The sequence below is a fragment of the Pongo abelii genome, chromosome 1 (assembly GCF_028885655.2).
Source record: "Pongo abelii isolate AG06213 chromosome 1, NHGRI_mPonAbe1-v2.0_pri, whole genome shotgun sequence".
NCBI lineage: Eukaryota > Metazoa > Chordata > Mammalia > Primates > Hominidae > Pongo > Pongo abelii.
In genome coordinates, this window is record NC_071985.2 from 204,646,258 (window position 1) to 204,664,282 (window position 18,025).

At 39.8% G+C, this 18,025-nt stretch overlaps 2 protein-coding genes across 51 annotated transcripts in view; one reads left to right on the forward strand and one right to left on the reverse strand.

Annotated features, from left to right (window-relative positions):
* EPB41 (erythrocyte membrane protein band 4.1) overlaps nt 1–18,025 on the reverse strand; it is a 232,664-nt gene that overhangs the window by 123,888 nt on the left and 90,751 nt on the right. For 26 of the 50 annotated variants that reach the window (XM_054538547.1, XM_063713783.1, XM_024249229.2 and 23 more), the window contains exons 2-3: nt 8,056–8,530; nt 2,414–2,626 (exon numbers count right to left, since the gene is read on the reverse strand). In XM_054538547.1, the coding sequence (XP_054394522.1) occupies nt 2,414–2,626; nt 8,056–8,530 (688 nt within the window). The remainder of the gene's footprint in view (nt 1–2,413; nt 2,627–8,055; nt 8,531–18,025) is intronic. The other 24 variants (XM_054538703.1, XM_063713835.1, XM_063713827.1 and 21 more) reach the window with 1 other exon arrangement.
* On the forward strand, nt 12,945–13,257 carry LOC103888639 (large ribosomal subunit protein eL27-like). The gene has a single exon (XM_054538712.1). The coding sequence runs from the start codon at nt 12,973–12,975 to the stop codon at nt 13,255–13,257; it is 285 nt and encodes a 94-aa protein (XP_054394687.1). The 5' UTR covers nt 12,945–12,972.

Here is an 18,025-nt window from a genome sequence, read left to right on the forward strand (position 1 = left end):
AATGAGATGAGTTATTTTTAATGACTATTAATAATTCACATAAATGTTCATTCATTGTCAGTCTTAACTCATCCATATCAAATCATTTTCTTCTTTTTTTCTCCCATGTTTTCATTCTAAATGACAGAAGATGGTTTGAAAATGCTTCATGTATTTTCCCTAATCCCTTATTCATAATTCTAAAATCCAAATGGCAAATTTTGACTTGAACTGTGAAGAGACTATTTATAATCTTCATTTATCCATCTCAGAATGAATCTTCATATATTTTACCGTAGAAATACTATGTTTGATCATGTGGGTGCTGCTACAGACACTGCTGGGTGTATTATAAAATATGCAGAATATGTACTTATTCCCTTGCTAAACTCCACAACATTCTGAATTCTAGTTTTTGTTTTTATTTTTGTTTTGTTTTGTTTTGAGACGGAGTCTCGCTCTGTCGCCAGGCTGGAGTGCAGTGGCGCGATCTTGGCTCACTGCAACCTCCACCTCCTGGGTTCAAGCGATTCTCCTGCCTCAGCCTCCCAAGCAGCTGGGACTACAGGTGGGTGCCACCACACCCAGCTAATTTTGGCATTTTTAATAGAGACGGGGTTTCACCGTGTTGGTCAGTATGGTCTCGATTTCTTGACCTCGTGATCCACCTGCCTCGGCCTCCCAAAGTGCTGGGATTACAGGCGTTAGCCACTGTGCCCAGCCTCAATATATTCTGAATTCTATAACACATCTGTCCCCAAGGGCTTCATATATAAGAGATCCATATCTGGATCTTGGTCTGAATGGGAAGAATAGGTGTAAAATCGCTTTCCCCATCTCTAAATTAGTTAGTGCAAGAAGCAGAAAAAGCAGACCCTAAGTCTCTAGTTAGGTGTATAGTACCTGTTTCAAAGTACAATTACATCTTTCTTGATTTCCTTTTTAAACTTAGAGAATACCTATTAGTAAATATAGCATAATATTTTAGATGATTTGTGATTGAACATATTTACATTTGCACATAAATAACGTGATTAAGAAATAAGGCTGGGTGCAGTGGCTCATGCCTATAATCTTAGCACTTTGCGAGGCTGAGGCGGGCAGATCGCTTGAGCCCGGGAGCTCAAGAGTAACCTGGGCAACATGGTGAGAACCTCTCTCTACAAAAAATAAAAAAAATTAGCCAGGCATGATGGTATGTGTCTGTAGTCCCAGCTACTTAGGAGGCTGAGGTGGGAGGATCACCCGAGCCCAGGAGGTTGAGGCTGCAGTGAGCTGTCACTGTGCCACTGCACTTAACCTGGGCAACAGAGCAAGACCCTGTCTCAAATAAATAAATAAACAAATAAATGAAATAATTTGTTGCACACATATGTGAATTATACACTTTGTCAGTAAAAGTTGTTACTAGTAACAATTACAATTGCTTATATATCAAGCATATCATAATAAACAACTACTGTTCTAGTTTGAAAAATATACAGTTAGTAGATTTTTTTAAATTTCAACTTGCTCTGGCTGGGCGTGGTGGCTCAAGCCTGTAATCCCAGCACTTTAGGAGGCCAAGGCAGGTGGATCACGAGGTCAGGAGATCGAGACCAGCCTGGCTAACACGGTGAAACCCCATCTCTACTAAAAACACAAAAAATTAGCCAGGTGTGGTGGCGGGCGCCTGTAGTCTCAGCTACTCTGGAGGCTGAGGCAGGAGAATGGGGTGAACCCGGGAGACGGAGCTTGCAGTGAGCCGAGATTGCACCACTGCACTCCAGCCTGCACGACAGAGCGAGACTCCGTCTCAAAAAAAAAAAAAAAAAGAATGTCAAGTTGCCCTGAAGGAGCAAAAAGAGTAGCTGAATAACTCTGATATTTTTCTTCAATCCTGATTCAATCACTTATTCTTTCAGAAAACAGAAAATTTTAAGAAATGGCATTTACTGGACTTAAAGACTTACTCATCATCTTCCCATAATCCCACCTCCAGAAAATCACCATTAATACTTCCATCCACAGAAATAATCATTAGAGGCCGGGCGCAGTGGCTCATGCCTGTAATCCCAGCAATTTGGGAGGCCGAGGTGGGCAGATCACTTGAGGCCAGGAGTTCAAGACCAGCCTGGCCAATATGGTGAAACCTGTCTCCAGTAAAAATACAAAAAATTAGCCCGGCATGGTGGCACATGGCTGTAATCCCAGCTACTTGGGAGGCTGACAGGAGAATCACTTGAACATGGGAGTTGGGGGCTACAGTGAGCCAAGATCGTGCCACTGCACTCCAGCCTGGGTGACAGAGCAAAACTCTATCTCAAAAAAAAAAAAAAAGAAAAAAGAAATAATCACTAGAGTGAGTCTTATCGAGGGCAAAATCTCCACTTACCCAACTCTAGATGAAACAACCTGTAAGAGTTCTGATTGTTGGAAATGAAAACATACTCACCTCTACAACACATTCATAAACTGTGTCATCCAACAAAGAAACCTTGCAGTGCATGTTCCTGTGTTTTCTGATTGGTTTTTGGGAAGCTTTTAATTCTCTTTCTGCTTTTGATTCAGGGCTTTCTTCTTTTACTTCTATTTTGGAGCACTCTTCAAGTCCTTCTCCTTCCTTAATTTCAAAATCTGGATCTTCTCTGAGTTCTTCCTGAGCAGGCTACATATCCATGACATTGCCAAGTCAGTAATAAAGACATTTCACAAAACATGCTGTATATGCTTTTACCTATAATAATCTTACCAATAAAAGCATGAACTAAAACAAATATAGGTGACATTAATATTATTTTTCTATAAAAAATAATATGATCCCCCAAATGACCTAAAGACTTTGCTATTATTAAAACTTCTCAGGTAGAATCCCATCAAATCAATAAATGAAGGTTTCAGGTAAACCGAAGGATACCAATCCATTGCTCTCAGCATTATATATTCTTCCTGACCAAGCCATTACATGGTATTATTAAAGTTTAACAAAAACGTTATTGTCTCTGCCTACGCTCCTCAATTTTAGCAAGGTAGCCTTACAAACTGCAAAATAAGATGTGACTTGTTACACATTCTAAATTTTAAATTAATTTTAATTCTAAGAGAAATGCTTGGGACCAATTTTATATCATTAAGCAAACATGTAGTAGGCTAAAAATTTTAACTACCAGTTAACACCCTTCTACCCAATATTAATCATGTTAAATGCAAAGAAGATTCAACGAAGGAAAGAGTTTCCTGGTGCAATCTTAAATTATCCCAAATAATACCGATAAATAGGGTAACATTGTTGGCATACATTTTTTTTTGAGATGGAGTCTCGCTCTGTAGCCCAGGCTGGAGTGCAGTGGCGCGATCTCGGCTCACTGCAAGCTCCGCCTCCAGGGTTCAAGCGATTCTCCTGCCTCGGCCTCCTGAGTAGCTGGGACTACAGGCGCCCGCCACCACGCCCAGCTAATTTTTTTGTACTTTTAGTAGAGACGGGGTTTCACCATGTTAGCCAGGATGGTTTCGATCTCCTGACCTCATGATCTGCCCGCCTTGCCTGGCCAGCATACATTTTTACTTTTACTTTCAACACAACAAAACTACTGACATATTTTTATCTAAACCCGACTAATTATTTTCTTTTAAAAGAATATGTTACTTCCTTGTGTAACAGTTGGAAAACAATTAAAAGAAAAAAAGAATGCATGGTTGACAATTAGGAAAAAGGAATTAATTATTTGACTCCTGCATTAAATACTGGAAGTAATCTAAAAGACTCCTTCCGATCTTTCATGACCCTCTCACTGCAACCTCAGGAAGGCCCTTCATCGGCTATCCTATCTATCTATGCCCACTCCACCGTCTTTCATATCAGTACCCTGGTGCCTTCATAACTTATTACAATAAATAATTATTTTTATTTACTACTTTTTTGTCTTCTCTATTAAAGTCCACAAGGGTAGAAATCATGTCTGTTTTATAATAACAATAATACCAAACATTTATACAACAATTACAATGGGCCAGTTACTATTCTAAGAAAATTACTTATATGAACTCACTCAATCCTCATAACTACCCTTCGAGGCAGGTAGTATTATTATATCCGCACTTGACAGAGGGAGGATAATAGTACCTGGCCTGCAGGGTTGTAAAACAGGCCAGAGAAATTAAGTAACTTGCCTAGGATCATACAATTAATAAGTCACATACCAGTCTGGCTTCAGAATCCATGATTTGTTTTTGTTTTTTGTTTTTTTTTTTTTTGAGACAGAGTCTCACTCTGTCACCCAGGCTGGAGTGCAGTGACATAATCATGGCTCAATGCAGCCTCGCCCTCTCAGACTCAAGTGATCCTCCCACCTCAACATCCCAAGTAGCTGGGACTACAGGAGAGCCACCATGCCTAGCTAGTTTTTTAATTTTTTGTAGAGATGGTGTTTCTCCATGTTGCCCAGGTTGGTCTCGAACTCCGGGGCTCTAGTGATCCTCCTGCCTCAGTCTCCCAGAGTGCTGGACTTACAGGCATGAGCCACCACACTCAGCCCCAAAATCCATGATTTTAAACCTCTTCACCATATTGCAGTTTTTATTTACCAAGGTATATCCAGCCTAGGGCCTGGCACACATGGTAGGTTTTCAATAAATATTTGTTGAATGAATAAACAAACATTAAAAATTTACATAGGCTTCCAAAAAATCCAAGCTACTCTGGATGAAGACTGGTACAATCCTATATTTATATATATTATATACTTAAATGTAATATAAATATATATTTATATATTTATAATACAAAGCAAACACGCTTTTTAAAAAATTCTGGATAAAAAAGGACCATTTAAATAAAATCCTATTACATGTACAGAAACATGGTTAGGCAAATAAACCTTTATCCAGAAGACTCTGATCCACAAGGTTTTGACTATAAATATTAGTTTCCAAAAGGCCTAAAATAGTTTGTTCTTTTAAATAATATCTCCTTGAAATTTTATTAACAATATCGTTTCTTTTTCTCCACATGAAGACAAATAACCTACGGACAATTTATTTCAATTCTGAATTAAATCTTAATGAATGAGATTTTAGTTAAATCTAAAATTAACTGTCCATCATCTGTGTCAACTTGGGTACAAATCTATGACCTTTAGACAATACAGACAAGTTCTGATTCAAATGTTAATTACAACAAGATATGGATTTTCCCCTGTATAAAGCTGAAGGAGAAAAAAGCAGTTAAAAACCACTTGAGGCCAGGCACACTGGTCATGCCTGTAATCCCAGCACTTTGGAAGGCTGAGGCAGAAGGACTGCTCGAGTTCAGGAGTTCAAGACCAGCCTAGGCAATAAAGCAAGACTGTCTCTACCAAAAAATTAGAAAATTAGCTGGGCATGTGGCATGCACCTGTAGTCCCAACTACTCAGGAGGCTGAGATGGGAGGATAGCTTGAGCCTGGGAGGTTGAGGCTGTAGTGAGCCATGATCACACCACTGTATTCTAGTCTGGGTGACAGAGAGAGACGCTGTCAAGAAAGAAAGAAAAAAAGAAAATAAATAAAGAAGGGGAATGAGGGAGGGAGGGGAAAGGAGAGAGGAAGAGGAAGAGAGGGAGGGAGAGAAGGAGGGAGGGAGGGAAGGAAGGAAGGAAGGAAGGAAGGAAGGAAGGAAGGAAGGAAGGAAGGAAGGCAGGAAATTTGAAAAACTCTTGAAAGTACCGGGCTTCCTGAAAGATAATGTAATTTTTTTTTTTTTTTTTTTTTTTTTTTTTTTTGAGATGTAGTCTCGCACTGTCACCCAGGCTGGAGTGCAGTGGTGCAGTCTCGGTCCCAGCAATTTTCCTGCCTCGCCTTCCTAGTAGCTGGGACTACAGGCACCCGCCACCATGCCCAGCTAATTTTTTGTATTTTTTGTAGAGAAGGGTTTCATCATGTTGGCCAGGCTGGTCTCAAACTCCTGACCTTGTGATTTGCCTGCCTCGGCCTCCTAGAGTGTTAGAATTACAGGCGTGAGCCACTGCGTCCGGCCGATAATGTAATTTAATTCTTTTGGTATTCCTAAAATAAAATGGTATTAAGATATGAATGGTTTCTTTGCCTTTACTGTTTGTGTTTATTTACTAGCTAACATTCATTGAGTATTTATTAAATGCCAGGCAATGTTTTAAGAGCTTTTACCCATTTCACTCTTTTAATCCTTTCAATCCCAAATGAGGTGGATATTATTATCTCCATTGTACAGAGGAGGAAACTGATAAAGTGAAAAGTGTCACTTTTCTTCGATTTGAACCGTCTAGTCGGATTCCATAGCTTGCATCTTAACTATTACAGAATATAGTAAATCTTGTTTTCAACCTTGTTTCACTAACAGCAAGTGTGTAATTATAATTTTATCCTAAATTTTACCCTCAGCACTTTGAATATACAAGTAATAGTTCTAGAAATACATGTAATATTCTAATAAGACTCTAATAAAACTATGGAGTCCAAATCTCAGACCTATAATAGAAACATGTAGGACTTATACTTTTTTCCCCCCAACACTGTCAGAGTTCTAGAAGGACTTACACTTTTAACAATGCAGATAATATTCACATGCTTCAGAAATAAGAAGACTTTGAAAATAATTATTAATTGTAATGGAAAGGCTGAAAATAAATGACATTCTTAGAAAATAGTCTGAGTTACAGTACTAATGTTTTCCCATTTTTTGGGACAAATAAACAAACTCACAACTCGTGTTTAGTTTAACAACACTATGTCACAATTAAGGCCCCAGACTAATATACATCACACAGGTGATAGAAAGAGCTAGACTTCCTCATCTATATCTTACACTCTGTGGCAATATGATCTAGTTAAAGAAGATGATCAAAATAAGGTAGACATGACTTGACTCTATCACATACCTTCAAAGGGCTTGAATTCATCACACAGCTTTTAGGAAGATTTACGTAAAAGAACCACAACTGCTGATAACTGTCCTGTTCCTAATATTTCCACAAAAATGAACTCTAAACCATCTCATTTTTCTTTTCCTCTCTCATGAGAAATCTTCAATTTGTTCCATTATTATAATAAAATGATATATGGGCTGAACACATTCATTTGATACTTTTTTTTTCTCTTCTATTCTTTGATTTATAAACAGTAAATAGACAGGCATGGTGGTGCACACCTGTAATGCCAGCTGCTTAGGAGGCTGAGGTGGGAGGATCACTTGAGCCCAGGAGTTTGAGATTAGCCTGGGCAAAATAGCAAGACCCTTTAATACATATAAAGTGCAAGTATCTTTTTAAAAAGTAAGTTTCCAATGACTACATTAATTTTTTTAGAGTAGAAACTATAAGCCGGGCATGGTGGCTCACGTCTGTAGTCCCAGCACTTTAGGAGGCTGAGGTGGACAGATTACCTGAGGGCAAGAGTTTGTGACCAGCCTGGCCAACACAGTAAAATGCTGTCTCTACTAAAAATACAAAAATTAGCTGGGCATGGTGGCCAGCACCTGTAATCCCAGCTACTTGGGAGGCTGAGGCAGAATAGCTTGAACCCAGGAGGGGGAGGTTGCAGTGGGCCGAGATCGCACCACTGCACTCCAGCCTGGGGTGACAGAGCAAGACTCAGTCTCAAAAAAAAAAAAAAAAAAAAAAAATAGAGTAGAAACTATAAAGCTTTATGATGCTACTTATCGCTATCAATACCTAAGTCAACTAGCTAGTAAGAAATAAAACCAAGTACTTTTTTCTTCCCCTGTTGTTGAGATGGAAACTTGCCCTTGTCGCCTAGGCTGGAATGCAGTGGCACAATCTCAGCTCACTGCAGCCTCCGCCTCCCGAGTTCAAACTTCTCCTGTCTCAGCCTCCTGAGTAGCTGGGATTACAGGCACCCACCATCATGCCTGGCTAATTTTTGTACTTTTAGTAGAGACAGGGTTTGGCCACATTGGCCAGGCTGGTCTCGAACTCCTGACCTCAGTTGATCCGCCTGCCTCGGCCTCCCGAAGTGGTGGAATTACAGGCGTGAGCCACCGTGCCCAGCCCAAATACTCTTAAATGAAAAATAAAGTGTATAACCTGCCTTCCTTTGCCCACCTCCCATATCCACACATCCTTACCTGTGTTTCTGCACTGCTTAATGAATGAAGATCCAAAGATGGGTCTGTTTTGAGTTCAGGTTCAGGAGCTGCAATCGGGGCCTTTAAAATGATCTCTTCATCAAGACTGGTTCCAAATTCTATCTCTTTCTGACCTCCTTCACCTTTTTCTTTATCTGACTCTATTTCTTTGCCTTCTTCCTCGGACACCTGATACTTGGGCCTTTTGAGAAACGAGGAGAATAGTCGTGAAAGGCCTCTGCTTTCTGATGTCCGCTCCTTGTTCTTGGTCAAGTCTTCATGTGTAGGAGTGTCTCCATTAGAAGCTTTCACCTTCTGTTCACACTGATTATCTCCTTCGGCTGCTGTTTGACAAGATTCCTCCTGCTGAGGTTCTTGTCGGCCTGAGTTTATGGCTTCCTCACCCTCTTCCTTCTGTTGGTGCTGTGAATTTTCGGCCTCAGTCACTAAACTCTTCTCTGTTGTCATGATGTTGCTATTAAAAAGAAGATAGAAAAGGGGGGCTCTTTTAAGCAAAACACATTACTGTTGGCAAAACCCTAAACCCTAAAAAATTAATATACTTAGGTATTTAATTGCCAACAAACAGAATTCAAACCCATTAAACGTGAGACTTTCCATTAAATTACAAAAATATCTTATCTACACATCCTGAATAAAATATTAATGCCTTGAGTCACTAAAGATATGCACATAGAGAGAGTAGCTTAAAATAGTACCCACTGAGGCCACCTTAGTGAAATACATCACATATTAAATCCAATGCCTATAATTGTATATAGTAAATACAGTTTTATCCTTCCTTAAAAAAGGATCGTGGTTTAGTGTCCTTTAAGAGTATCAATCTGAAGGTGTAGGATTTGCAGGAATTATTCCCTGCAAAATTCTCCACACCCCAAGAGACGATGAAATTTAAAAGTTCCCCCAGTCTTTATTGTTCTTTTTCTTTACATTTCTTAGGATGCAGAGACTTCTCTATTAGAATTGCAAAAGTAAAATTCTGATAGTTTGTTGTAAGACTGGATAACAGCAATGACAAGTATACAGTTAAAATAACTGCAAAAAATTTCCTTAGGTTTTCATGTTACAATTCCAAATTATGACCTATTTCAGAGATATCCCTTTTTTTTTTATTTTTGTGGAGAATGGTGTCTTGCTATATTGCCCAGGCAGGTCTCGAACTCCTGGGCTCAAGCTATCCTCCCACCTCTGCCTCCCTAAGAGCTGGGATTACAGGCGTGAACCAACCACCATGCCCGGCCAGAGGTATCCCATTTTAAGCTCTTTCAATCTCTTTTTTCTCCTGATAAATATGATTTTGAAAGCTCAGAATTTTTAAGAGTAGGAAGTGAAACTACAATCGAGAAAGGAGATAGAGAAGAAAAACTTAGAAAGCAAGTGTTGATTCACTCGTAGGGGAGGAGGAAAGATCAGGCAGCTGACCTTACATATTTCAAACATCTTGGCTTCTAGCCTCTTGATCTCAAAATCCCAGTATTATCAGTCAAGCTTCAACAATAACACCCAACAAGCATTGTCACGTGTACTTTACTAAAGAATAACCAACACATGTGGGGACTTTTAAAACACTGGGCAATTAAGTTGACTATTGATGATCTTATGCTTTGATTCACTGCTATCACTAAAAGTACTTCCTCCCCATCACTCACAAAGCAGCATTTAGATTGTCTTCTCATCTTCTCTGTATTAAATAAAGTAATTTAAGAAAAAATTTTAAGGCTAGTGAAGTGAAGCAGTGGGAGTCGAGAAGAAACAAAGACATCTATAACTGGTTGTGATCAATTAGCTGTAAGCACCACTGCACTGGACAAGCCTAAATGAAGTAACTTTATCTGGATGTTAACAATCTGAATGAATAAACAACTATATTTAGCTCATTCCCTCCTCAGGCCCTTCACATTTGCTGCTCTCTCTACTTACCATGCTCTTCTCCTGGCTATTTGAAGGCTGGTCTCCTTCATATCATTACTGTCTTACGCCTTAGGAGGCCTCCCCACATAACCTAGCTAGAAGTATTGGCCTTCATGCCCCCAGATACCCTCACAGGACTACTGCACTTATTATCTGCAATTATTTTGTTAACATATTTGTTTACCAGTTTATTGTCTTTCTTCCCTCTCTCCAGCTAAAATGTCTTTCTTCCCTCTCTCCAGCTAAAAGTTCTATAAGGACATGAACCTTGACATATTTTTTTTTTTATCATTGTATAAATGCCTAGAATAGTACCTGACACATAATAGGTATTAATAAAAGTTTTAGGCCAGGAGCAGTGGCTCACACCTGTAATCCCAGCACTTTGGGAAGCCGAGGCGGGCGGATCACCTGAGGTCGGGAGTTTGAGACCAGTCTGGTCAGCATGGTGGAGCCCCGTCTCTATTAAAAATACAAAAATTAGCCGGGCATGGTGGCAGGCGCTTGTAATCCAGCTACTTAGGAAGCTAAGGCAGGAGAATCACTTGAAACTGGGAGGCGGAGGTTGTGGTGAGCCGAGATCCTGCCATTGTATTCCAGCCTGGGCAACAGAGCCAGACTCCATCTCAAAAAAAAAAAAAAGTTTTGGGGGGCTGGGCATGGTGGCTCACGCCTGTAATCCCAGCAATTTGGGAGGCTGAGACAGGAGGATCACTTGAGCTCAGGAGTTCAAGACCAGCTTCAGCAACATAGCAAAACATCGTATTTATAAAAAATTTAAAAATTAGCCAGGTATGGGTGGCGTGTGCCTGTAGTTCCAGCTACTTGGGAAGCTGAGGCAGGAGAATCACTTGAATCCAGGAGGCTGACGCTGCAGTGAGCCATGATCATGCCATTGCATGCCAGCCTAGGTGACAGAGCAAGACCTTGTCTCAAAAAAAAAAAAAAGCCTAAGTTTTTTAAAAAATGAATTGATTTCACTGAATATATCTGATAAATACAAACTGCAAAGGCATTCTCTAAATATATTCAAGCAAATTTACTTCAAATGCACGATACTAATCGATTCGTTCAACAAATTTTTATCAGGCACCTAGTACAGGACTGATGCTAGGTGCTAGAAACACAACAGTAAACAAAACAGTCAAGGTCTATGTCATCATGGAGTTTACATTCCTGTTTCAACTTTAACCAGTATAATGAAAGAAAAATTCAAAATAAATTTTGTTTAAAACCACTATTGATACAGACAGAGGGGCAGAGAAATTCTAGGCAGAAAAGGACGGGTCTCTGATGAAACCCTACCCTCAAACAGAAAAGCAGCCCAAAGTGAGAACTTTTATCCCTGTTTTCCCGCTGGAATGTTGCCTTTTCCTAAACCACCCATTGCCCCACCTCTCCCCATCCTGTGCCTATAAAAACCCCAGACTCAGCTGGGAGGGAGGAGAAACGGCTGGATGTTGGAGAGAAGCAGCTTGACTTCAGAGGGATAGCTTGATGGTGTAACTTCAGAGAAGAATTTGGCTGGAGATGGCTGTATTTCAGAGGAAGATAATCTACCCACCCCCGGCCCCTTTTCAGCTCCCCTTCCCGCTGACAGCCACTTTCATCAGCAATAAAATCCCCTGTATTTACCATTCTTCAATTCATTCCTGTGACCTCATTTTTCCTGGACACCAGACAAGAGCACGGGAGCCATGTGTGCGGATACAAAAGGCTGTCACACTGGCCCTCTGCCCCCACTGGCAGAGGGCAGCACCTCACTCAAAAAGGCAAAGGGCCCACTGAGCTGCTAACACTTAAGCTGTTTGTGGATGGCATGGCAAAGCTAAAAGAGCACTGTAACACGCCCTCTGGGGCTTGGAGGGACACAGATACTGCCCCCTGGATACTGCTGTGAGGCCCGCATGGCCTTGAGTCCTGCAAGCACCGAGGCAGTCAGCTCTTTCCAGCGCTTGTGCACTCCAGTTCCCACCTCGTTCACTCGCACGCTCCTTCCCACAAGGAGTTGAGTGTGGCAGGCTCAGTAAACAAGGTAAACCTGTCACAATTCCCATGAAGAAGTCAGGCAAATATCCTGCTTCACTATAAGGGGTCTGATTCAATAGGTCTGGAATGGGGCCTGAGATTCTACAATTCTAATAAGATGTTGCCAATGCTGCTGGCCCACTGAGCACATTTTGAGTAGGAAGCACAGAAAACCACCATTACAATCACTTTGAGAACGTACCTCAAAATGCCTAAAAAACAAAGACTAAAAAGCTGCTTTTACCAAGTGGAATATGAAGAGCGGGAAATACTTGACACAATAAGTGCTCAACAAATGCTTGTTAATTAATGAATGAAACAAATGATGCAACATATTAAATATGAAAAGTGAACCACTAACATTTTTAAAAACTCTTTTTGGTGCTTAATCAGACTTTGTAATCTTTAAACATAGAGTATGGCAATTCCAAGTTTCCTACCCAGCTGTGACAAGTGCCCAGATTCAGGTTCTGGGTATCTCCATTGATAATATCTCTGTGCCACATTTAGGAAGTAATGATTAGGACAGGAGCCAATCATAATCCCGAAAGACACAAACAATCCTTAATGGCATAATCCTGAGTGCTGAAATCCTAAAAGACCAAAATCCCAAAAATATAATTCTGGAAAAAGGAATTTAAAAAAAATTTAAAGATATTTGTTTACATTTTTAAGGGGGATTTATTTGAGAAACATAAAAACATAACAGAACACTTCATAAGCCACTTTACATGATAAAATAGGCAAAAACAACATACACATTTTGCAAGCATAAACACTCGGGTATACTAATGACAGTCATACAGGTATAAGTTATGAGCAGGTAAGTGTATTCATAAAAAAATAGCTTATATAACTGCAGTCATCTGAAATACCACGACAAACAACCTAAGTCTTAAGATCAATCAAAAACCACGATGGGCTTTTTTGCTGTAGGCCCGAGTGGTTGCTGCCGAAATGGGCAAGTTTATGAAACCTGGGAAGGTGGTGCTTGTCCTGGCTGGACGCTACTCTGGACGCAAAGCCGTCATCGTGAAGAACATTGATGATAGCACCTCAGATTGCCCCTACAGCCATGCTCTGGTGTCTGGAATTGACCACTACCCCCACAAAGTGACAGCTGCCATGGGCAAGAAGATCACCAAGCGGTCAAAGATCAAGTCTTTTGCGAAAGTTTGTAACTACAATCACCTAATGCCCAAGGCCCGACGAGAGGCCAAGGTCAAGTTTGAAAAGAGATAAAAGACAGGCAAGAACAAGTAGTTCTTCCAGAAGCTGCGGTTTTAGATGCTTTGTTTTGGTCACTAAAAATTAAAAAGAAGCAGCCATAAAAAATGATGAGTTCATGTCCTTTGTAGGGACATGGATGAAGCTGAAAACCATCATTCTCAGCAAACAATCGCAAGGACAAAAATCCAAACACCGCATGTTCTCACTCATAGGTGGGAATTGAACAGTGAGAACACATGGACACAGGAAGGGGAACATCACACACCGGGGACTGTTGTGGGGTGGGAGGAGGGGGGAGGGATAGCATTAGGAGATATATCTAATGCTAAATGACGAGTTAATGGATGCAGCACACCAACATGGCACATGTATACATATGTAACAAACCTGCACGTTGTGCATATGTACCCTAAAACTTAAAGTATAATAATAATAAAATTTAAAAAAAATAAAAATAATAAAAATAAAAATTAAAAAGAAAAAAAAACATGATGAGCTGCCACCACATACTACAGTTGCCCAAAGAGCATTTTACATACATGCACAATGCTTACACACGAAGTCAATGTTGTGAAAATGGACCTTGTGGAGTCAAATTTGTAAATATGCAAAAAATGCATAAAACACATTCGAACTCTCTAAAAGTCTTTACACAATTTATACCTCCAGTAATGGAAATGATGTGAAGACAAAATACAGAGCACAGCATATTGTAAAAAATAATGCTGGCAATTTGAACAAGTGGGGAAAAAAACTTTTAAAAACTAAAAAGAAAACTCAACATATGAAAAAGTATATTACAGCGATAGATTCTGGGCAATTGTGCACAGACAGTCCATAAGAGCAGGCAGACTTTCACAATCATTTATATTTTGAAGTCTTGCATCACAACGAATAGCTGCTTTTTTCCTTTTAGAGCATGGCTCTCCTCAGAGAATACATTCATATTCATTTTATACATGGTGCTGCTCTTTTTGAAATTCTTCTATGATTCGACATACATGGACATGAGCATTTCCTGTTAAATTTTCCCATCTTTTGTGTCATGCTTATATGTTGTTTTAGGTGTGCAGAAATTTGTCTCCAAGTACTCATATGCAGACCACAGATTTGGTGGAAACAATACTGGTCATCAAACAGAAACACCATTGTGTGTCTTCTTATCCTACTGTGCACATAATTATTTTTGAACCAGTCAGTAACTTCACTGGTTTCTTCAGAGAGATGCAGTTTTAATTTATTAAAAGCTCCTGGAGGACAGGCGCGGTGGCTCACGCCTGTAATCCCAGCACTTTGGGAGGCTGAGATGGGCAGATCACCTGGGGTCAGGAGTTCGAGGCCAGCCTGGCCAACATGGTAAAACCCCGTCTCTACTAAAAATACAAAAACTAGCTGGGCTTGGTGGCAGACGTCTGTAATCCTGGCTACTTGGGAGGCCAGGCAGTCGAGGTTGCAGTGAGCCGAGATTGCACCACTGCATTCCAGCCTGGGTGACAGAGTGAGACTCTAGCTCAAAAAAAAAAAAAAAAAAAAAAAAAAAAACCTCCTGGAATATCATCAGCTGGAAGGACTGCCAATGCAGGCAAATAATGCACTTTAAAAATAAAAATAATGCACTTTTTTTGAGACAGGTTCTGACTCCACCCAGGCAAGAGTGCAGTGGCACAATCTCGGCTCACTGCAACCTCAACTTCCTGGGCTCAGGCAATTCTCCCACCTCAGCCTCCCAAGTAGCTGGAACTACAGGTACACACAACCATGCCCAGCTAATTAAAAAAAAAAATTTTTTTTTAAAGATGGAGTTTCACCATGTTGCCCAGGCTGGTTTCAAACTCCTGGGCTCAAATGATCCTCCTGCCTCAGCCTCCCAAAGTGCTGGGATTACAGAAGTGAGCCACCATACCTATAATGCACTTTATTTTTTTTCTCAACCCTCCCCTAGTGACATCATAATGTGCTTTTTAAATTTTTTAAATTTATTATTTTATTTTTTTGAGACAGGTTCTGGCTCTGTGGCCCGGGCTGGAGTGCAATGGCATAATCTCAGCTCACTGCAACCTCCATCTCCCCAGCTCAAACCATCCTTCTACCTCAGCCTCCTAAGTAGCTGAAACTACAAGCACGCACCACCAAGTCTGGCTAATTTGTTTTTGTATTTTGGGGACAGATGGGGTTTCACCATGTTTTGCCAGGCTGGTCTCGAACTCCTAGGCTCAAGTGATCTTCCCATTTTGGCCTACCAAAGTGCTGGGATAACGTGAACCTGCCACAATGCACTTTTAAACTGAAACTTTCATCCTTGCTGTATTGTGTGGCCAATCCATTCATCTGAATTTCCTGCCAAATGCATTGGGGTTGAATGGAACAAAGTTTATTCATAACATTTTGAAATTCACTTTTAGAAGCCTTGATTGTACCTCATTCCAAATCTGTCATTATGGTTCGGGGATTCAATCAAAATCCATTTTCTTCTGCCAAGTCTGCCAAATCTTCAAATAAACATTTATAAGGTGTTTCACTTTTTCCAGTCACTAATACATAAACTAGTAGATCAGTTCTAGAATTTTCAGATTCAATGGGGGCATGAATTGTATACAAATGATTAAAAAAAAAAAGTGAGGACAGTTTCAAAAGTACCATCCATTAGCCAAAGTGAAGCATGTGCTAGTTTTGCTATATTAGATTTAGTGGTAAATATAAGAAGTCTATCCACTTTGACAGTCAAATCCCTAATCAAGAATAGTTCACCATTTAACATGTTTTGCAACAGTGGAGGAATCTCAATATCGACAAGTGTTTTTGGTTCAGAAGGTCACCGAGCTTGTCAAATTCTTTTTATTCTGTAATGAAGGGTGTTTTTTAAAGGCAAGTATGAAGGGGCACGTGTGAAGGGGCAGTAGTCGTACACGATTGAATATAATTTGGCAGGGGAGATTTCTTGTATTTTTCGCATGCATTTTCAATTCTTGTATGATCTTCAAAACACTCACTGCACTTGTATTTGGAGAGTGGTTGTGGTCTACAAATTTTGTAAGTATATGTCGTCCATTGGAAAGTTTTGGTATTGCTTGGCCATTGCAGTTAAGCAACACTCTGCTTTCACAGCAGCAATAATAATTAGCTTTTAAACTTTTATCTTTCACCATTAAGTAGCCTTATACACTTAACTTATCACAGCCTTTCTCCGAGGAAACAATTTCACAGATATTTCATTGTGTTGCAAGTAAGAAGGAATGACATTGAGCTTCTCTAATACCAAATCTGTATTAGTCAGGGTTCTCCAGAGTGACAGAACCAATAGGATATGTATATAGATACATGACGGGAAGATTTACTAGGGGAATTGGCTCACATGATTGTGGTGGCTGAGAAGCTCCACAATAGGCGGTGTGCAAGCTGGAGACTCTAGGATGCCAGTGGCATAGCTCAGTCCAAGACTAAAGGCCTCAGAACCAGAAAAGCTGATGGTATAACTCTCATCCTCAAGACCTGGGGGGGCTACTGGTATAAGTCTTAAAGGCTGAGAAGCCTATAGTTCTGATGCCCAACACAGCAGAAGAAAAGTCTGTCCCAGCTCTCAGAGACACACGTGTCTTCTGTATTTGTTCTTTCCGGGCCCCCCAGCCAATTTGATGGTGCCCACCAAATATGAGGGCAGATCTTCCCCACCTAATCCACAAGACTTACACACTAATCTCCTCTGGAAACATCCTCACAGACACACCCCAAAGAATACTTTACCAGGTTTCTAGGTATTCCTTAATCCAGTCAAAATGACATCTCCAAAATTAAGTCTATAAGTCTACCCCTTGTCAACTTGGCATCTATATGCATCTCCTTAAACCATATTTAATTTCCAAATAAACACAACATATTTAATTTCCAAATAAACACAATATATTTAATTTCCAAATAAACACAACATATTTAATTTCCAAATAAACACAACAAAGTAATAGTTCTGCCTAACATGAAGCAACTACCCTGTGATTGTGATTTTGGGGATTGTAGACATTAGGGATTTTAGATTTCAGGGATTTAGGCTTCAGGGATTTTGATCTTTCAGGATTTTAACATTTCAGATTATGGTGTTTAGGATTTTGTCTTTTGGGATTATGATCCAAACCCAATTAAGACATATGAAGAGTTAGAGGATAACATCTATGAGTACAAAACTGAGATATTTTGCCACATAATGGGACATATGTAAAAAACAAGCCGAACATAAGAATAAATGAAAACATAATTAAGGAACAGGCACAGAGGTAGAAAGGCAAAAGAATTCTACTGAAACATACTGAAACCAACTTCAGTTAATACCATACATTAAATGCTAGAAAACAATCAGGAATTCAAACAATGCAGTATTCAGCAAAGATGCTACAACTCAGTCTATACAAGAAAAAACATAAAAATGAATGATTAAGGAGAGTTTGCATCTATGTTCTTTAAAAAAAAGAATATAAAATGAAACTGATAAAGCTCGCTGATACTTTCAGTTAGCTCTGAGGTTAATATGAATTAAACAAATAAAAAATAAATAGCAAAAAGAAAAAAAAATCCTATGGATCACTTACTAAAAGCTCAAATATACTTCTCCGGACAAATGCCATGCAGTCATATTCTTCCGGACAAATGCCAGGCAATCATGTTCCTCGTGTTACAAATGATAGGATGGGTACAGAGGAAAAGATACAAAGAAGTCAAGCAGCAACAACAGGATAAATGCTCTACAAACAGGTTCTTCCTATGTAAATGACACTATTTTCATTCTGGATAT